Here is a 6,414-nt window from a genome sequence, read left to right as displayed (position 1 = left end):
AACAAAAGGCCCATGAGTTCATTAACCTTAGGATGGTAGTATATATGACCATCTCTAAGTATTACAGTAAGTTCATAGCACTGTCGAGGTTTGCACCTGAGGTTGTAGCTACTAAGGAGTTGAAGGCTCAAAGGTTTGAGCAAGGGTTGACTAATGAGATATAGCTAAGGTAGTTAGGATGTGACACTTTTATATCCCTAGACATCGTGTATGGGAAAGCCGCCCGAATTTATAGACTCCAGTCGAGGTGGGATAAAAAGATTGCGGTGGTAGGTGAGAAAAAGAAAGAATTCAATGTTGGGGGAAATCAAGATAACTTCAAGAGAAACAGGAATAGGAATGGAAATTTCCAAGGGAGGAACACCCAGGACAACAACAATAAGGGTCGAGCTGAGAGAGTGTATCACTGCAAGAAGTGTAACAACAACCACCCTGGTGAAGACTGTAAGGGAGACCAAGTAACTTGTAACTACTGCCAGAAGAAGGGCCATATAGAGTATGAGTACTTTATCAAGCAAAAGAAGGAGCATAATGGCAATGGGGGTGGTAATCAAGTCAGATCGGGGTTCAACTAGTCAGGAAAACAAGGTTCTAAGCCTGTAGGATCCCAGAACAACCAAGGTAACTATAGTAAACCTGCTAGTGAGAACCTCAACCAGAATAAGGCTCCAGGTAAATTGTACGTGATGAGTCACAACGACGTTGAAAGATCTGCCGACGTAGTTTCTGGTACTTTTTGTATTAACTCCGTCCTTGCTGAGAGAGTGTTTGATTCGGGGGCGACATATTCTGTTGTGTCGTCATATGTCCTTAAGAGTCTGGGGTTAGTAGAATGTGAAGAAATTTACTTGTCTATTAGTATACCTACTAGAGATATCATAAGGTGTACCAAATTACTTAAGAACTTGCCTCTGAAGATAAGAGATTGTGTATTTCCATCTGATTCAATAGAGTTCTGGGAGACCTAGATGTTATTCTTGGGATGGACTGGTTAAGTCTCTACAAGGCTAGTATAGATTGTGAGGTTTAGAAGGTAGTGTTGAGAAACCCTTTAGGAAAATTGACCTCCTATAGACGTTTTGGGAAGCCTAAGAACTTCGGGGTTATCTCAACGATACAAGTGAGGAAGTTGATGAAGAAAGGGTGTGAATTATTTTTCTATAGTATACAGGATGTGAGTAAGGAAGTTGGGGTGAATATCGAGGATGTCCTAATTGTGAACGAGTTTATGGATGCATTCCCGAGCGAGATTTCGGGTATGCCACCTGCGAGAGCCGTTGAGTTCACCATAGACTTAGTTCTTGGTACTGCACCTATATCTAAGGCACCCTATAGAAATGGCACCATCTGAGATGAGTGAGTTGAAGAGGCAATTGCAGGAGTTGCTGGAGAAGGGTTATATTAGGTCTAGTGCATCACCTTGGGGAGCTCCTGTATTGTTTGTGAAGAAAAAAGGATGGGAGTATGAGGTTGTGTATTGACTATAGGGAACTAAACAATATAACCATCAAGAACAAGTATCCTTTGCCTAGAATAGATGACCTATTCGATCAGTTAAATGGAGCGAGTGTGTTCTCATAGATTGATTTGCGTTCGAGGTATCACCAATTGAGGGTAGTTGATAAGGATGTACCTAAGACTGCCTTTAGGACGCATTATGGTAACTATGAGTTCACTGTAATGCCATTTGGGTTAACCAATACTCTTACTATATTTATGGACTTAATGAATAGGTTTATCCATGAGTTTCTAGATAAGTTCGTGGTGATTTTCATTGATGATATTCTGATATATTTGAGGAACGAAGTAGAGCATGATGAGCACTTCGGAATTATCCTGGAGACACTTAGGAAGAATCAACTATATGCCAAGTTCTCTAACTGTGAGTTTCGTTTGAAGAAGGTAGCGTTTTTGGGTCATTATGTGTCTAAGGAAAGAGTCTTTGTAGATTCTACTAAGATTCAAGCTATAAGTGAGTGGCCAACTCCAAAGAATGTGTCAAATATTCGAAGTTTCCTAGGTCTAGCTGGCTATTATCGGAGATATGTGAGAGATTTATCGAAGATAGCGAGACCCATGACCAACTTGATGAAGAAATAGTCAAAATTTGAATGGAGTGAAAAGTGTGAAGAAGTCTTTTAGATTTTGAAGGAACATTTAACCTCCGCACTTATTTTAACCCTGCCTGATGGGAATGAGGGATTTGAGGTGTATAGTGATACTTCAAAGAGTGGTTTGGGATGTGTGTTACAATCAGAATGGAAGGTAATTGCGTATGCGTAGCGTTAGTTGAAACCTTATGAGGCTAATTACCCTACCCACGATCTAGAGTTAGCCGCCATATTGTTTGCATTGAAGATTTGGAGACATTACCTCTATGGGGCAACTTGTAAGATATTTACTAACCATAAGAGCTTGAAATACATTTTCACCCAAAAAGACCTAAATATGAGGCAGAGGAGATGGTTGGAGTTGATTAAAGACTATGACCTAAACATCTAGTATCATGAGGGGAAAGCAAATGTAGTTGTCGATGCCTTGAGTAGAAAGTCGAGACATAGCGTGAGTGCCTTGATAGTCCCTGAGGAGTTGTGTCAAGATATGCAAAGGTTGAGCCTAGAATTTTTGAATCTTTGGGAAAGTGAGGCAAGACTGAGCGCTTTATCTTTGGGGTTGTCAGTTTTTGACGAGATCAAAGAGGGTCAAGTTGGGGATGAGCACCTTGATAAGATTAAGGAGAAAATGAAGCAAGGTAAGGAAGCCGACTTTAAGATCCATGGTGATGGAAGTTTGAGGTTTAAGTGAAGGTGGTGTGTACCACAAAAATGTAATGACCTTAAAAGACGTCTTATGGATGAGGGACATAACACTCCATATTCTGTGCACCCTGGGGGTGACAAGTTGTACAATGACCTTAAGGGTATCTATTGGTGGCCAAACATGAAGCTTGAAGTAGCTGAATATGTGTCTAAGTGCCTAACCTGTCGGAAAGTTAAGATAGATCATACGAGACCCATGGGGAAGATTCAATTCGTAAAGGTTCTTGGATTGAAGTGGGTAACTATTTATATGGATTTTGTGACTGCTTTCCTAGGACGAGAAGTGGCAATGATATAATTTGGGTTATTGTGGACCGATTGACGAAATCCAACGTATTCATACCTATTAAGGAAACATGGAAAAAGAAGCAACTTGCAAAGACGTACATCAGGTATGTAGTGAGATTACATGGGGTTCCAAGGGATATTATTTCTTATCGTGATTCGAGATTCCTCTCGAAATTTTGGAAAAAGGCCAAATTAAATCTTTGGACAACATTAAAGATGAGTACAGCCTTTCACCCTACGACTGATGGTCAGACTAAGAGGACTAACCAAACCATGGAAGATATGTTGAGAGTGTGCGCTATTGATTTCCAAGGTAGTTGAGAGGACCAATTAGACTTGATTGAATTTTTCTATAACAATAACTACCATGCGAGTATTAAGATGGCACTTTTTGAGGTACTATATGGACGAAAGTGTAGAAGTCCCATTTGCCGGAATGACTCTAGTGAGAATATAGTCTTGGCGACAAAGTTTATTGAGGAAACCGTCAAAAATGTCAGATTGATTCAAACTAGAATTCAAGCTGCTCAAGATAAACTAAAGAGTTATGCCGACTTAAAACAACGCAGAAATGAGTTTGCAGTAGGTGATAAAGTGTTTTTGAAAGCATCACCAACTAAGGGTGTCATGAGATTTTGAAAAAGGGCAAGTTAAGCGCAAATATGTAGGCCCATATGAGATTCTGGAGCGAATTGGGAAAGTAGCCTATAGGTTGGCATTGCCAATGGAGTTTAAGAAGATGCACGATGTGTTCCACATTTCCCAACTCAAGCGATATATCCTTGATGAGCGTCATGTTTTGGAGCTTGAGAGGATACAGATTGATAGTAGCCTCACATATGAGGAAGGACCTGTGAAGATTCTATACAGGAAGGTGCAAGTACACGTAATAAGGACGTCCATATCGTGAAAGTATTTTGGTCTAACCACGAGTCTGAAGAGGCAACGTGGGAAGCCGAAGATGAAATGAAGAAGAAATATCCAGACTTGTTCCTTGAGGTGAGTTATGAGGACGTAACTCGTTTTCTTTAAGGGGGTAGAATGCGATAGAATTTCGCGCTTTTTACCTATTTTATGAGATTTTATAAGCATTTTTATGCTTATTTTGGCGATTTGCACATATTGGTGGAAAATAAATAGATTCTCCACATAGAAAAGCGTGTTTAAGAAGTAACGCAAGTATTTCTCAAATGAAAATTTAGATCAACTTTTTCGAAATATGGGAATTTTATGTCAAGTTTCGTGACGAAACTTCTTTTAAGAGGGGTAGACGGTAATCCACCGTAAATATATGGATTTTATAAATATATTTTAGTATATATATATTTATATATTTAAATATTATTTAGTTTAAAATTATTTATTTATTTAAAAGGTTGACTATTTTGAAAGTCAAGGAAATTATTTTAGGGATTTAAGAAAGTTAAAATATTTTGTTAAGGCATGTTTTGAAAAGTATTTGAAATACTATTTTGATTTGAAAAAGGATTTTAAATGGACTTGAGGAACCCAAACACTAACTAGACTAGGAAAAGGAGTTTCTAGTAATGTTAGGAGTTTATTCATCAATCCTATCATTATTCAATCCTACTTAAAATCCAATTGCCTTTTCCTAAACCCAAAAGGAAAACTTACCTATAAATACCTTGAACCCAAATATTTTACTCACACAAATTTTCTCCTTTCTCCCTCCCACTCAAGAAAATTGGCCAGTAATTCTCCCCCTCCTTTCACGTGTTTTTCCTCTTCCTTCTTTCTTCTTTTTCAAGAAACACTTTCTTCTTCACCAAGAAACACCGCAACCCCACCACCGCCACTATTCACCGCCGACCACTGTCACTAAGGTGTCGCCGCTGCTGCTGGTCCTTGGTTAGCGTCCTCTTCCTTGTTCTCTTTCTTGTGTTGGTTTGATTACTTTTCTTCTTCCTCAAGTTTTGATTAAAAATTATGTTTTTATGATTTATTTTAGTACTAATTATGATTAGAAGTTTCAATTTACTGTCTTAATGATGAATCTATGATTATATAAATTATGTATTGAAAGAATAAAAATTCAGATTTGATTATTATGTTTAAATTGGAATTTTGATTATCAAAGTATGGATTTTTAGGGTGTTTAATATTGGAAAATCATAGTAGCATGTTATAAACTATGAAATTGATTTAACTTATGAATTTAAGCATGTTTAAAGGGAGTTTTAATAATTCATAAGTTGCTGGAATTTTAGAAAGTTTGTTATTAATGGAAGTTTATGGGTTTTCATGACTAGTATAGTAATACTATGCTAGGGAATATGAGTAATTGAAGTTTTAATGATAAAAATAATTTTTAAATATTTTATAGAGAATTTAAAGTATTTTAAAGTTTCTGGAATTTATTCGGAGTATTGATTATAAATTCTATTGGTTGTTTTAGGCGGAGATTTCTTTGTAGAGGGCTTCTAAAGTTGTTAAAAGTGGCCAATCAATTTGTCTACACAAGGTATGTACATACCTAAGTAGTATCATGATTTAGGAAGGAAAGTTATATAATATCATATATAGGAACTTTGTGGGTTCATATATGATTGTTATGATGTTGCATTTTACATGTTTTATGCTTGTGTGCGAACATGTGAAGTATGAGTTAATTATGAGATTTATATTATGTTTGTATGGAACATTGATGCAAGTATGTTGGTTGGAAACTTTATTTATTAATCACTTAAAAGATCCGGGGAATCATTTAAAATAAAACATTTTTAGGCCTCAACTGGATCAATTTACTTATGTCACACAATTCTTATTAAGACCAACGATCTATGAACTAGCCCGTGTTTGACTAGCCAAGCAGACAAACGACCCTGCATCTTGTTTATATCCCCCTCATTTTTTTATTTGGATAAATATTTTATATTTACTTTACAATACAATAAAATTTCGGAAAATTGCCCTGTTGCTTTCAATTCAAAAAAAAAAAAAAAAGAATCATGTTTAATTCACTAATTCGTGGGAAGTAACTGAGCTTTTGTATTTGAAAAATGTTTCAGGAGGAATCTCTGAAGTCGATGACAATTTATATTTATATAGTAATCCTTGATCATAATTTCCGGTATAAATACAAAATTGAAGACGAAACAACTTAACCCTTAAACCAGAGTTATGTATCTATTAAAAATCTATACAATAGTAGGCGGTAAAAAGTTGTATATTTTACTTCTATTCTGCTTAGTCAATTACACTTTAACGTCGTAAAATCCCGGGTTTATGCAAAAAATTCACATGGGGGAATTAATATATTTATTAGTTTGATCGTGATTGAATCATG

General features: G+C 36.4%; 1 protein-coding gene across 1 annotated transcript; it reads left to right on the top strand.

Annotated features, from left to right (window-relative positions):
- Nucleotides 1-1,337: 1,337 nt before the first annotated feature.
- LOC125491811 (uncharacterized mitochondrial protein AtMg00860-like) lies at nt 1,338-2,100 on the top strand. Its single transcript, XM_048633893.1, has 2 exons — nt 1,338-1,405; nt 1,734-2,100. The coding sequence occupies exons 1-2, from the start codon at nt 1,338-1,340 to the stop codon at nt 2,098-2,100; spliced, it is 435 nt and encodes a 144-aa protein (XP_048489850.1).
- The last annotated feature ends 4,314 nt before the right edge of the window (nt 2,101-6,414 follow it).

The sequence above is a fragment of the Beta vulgaris genome, chromosome 7, assembly GCF_026745355.1.
Source record: "Beta vulgaris subsp. vulgaris cultivar EL10 chromosome 7, EL10.2, whole genome shotgun sequence".
Taxonomy (NCBI): Eukaryota; Viridiplantae; Streptophyta; class Magnoliopsida; order Caryophyllales; family Amaranthaceae; genus Beta; species Beta vulgaris.
The sequence above is the reverse complement of the archived record's forward strand: the minus strand, read 5'-3'. Positions and strand labels throughout refer to the sequence as shown.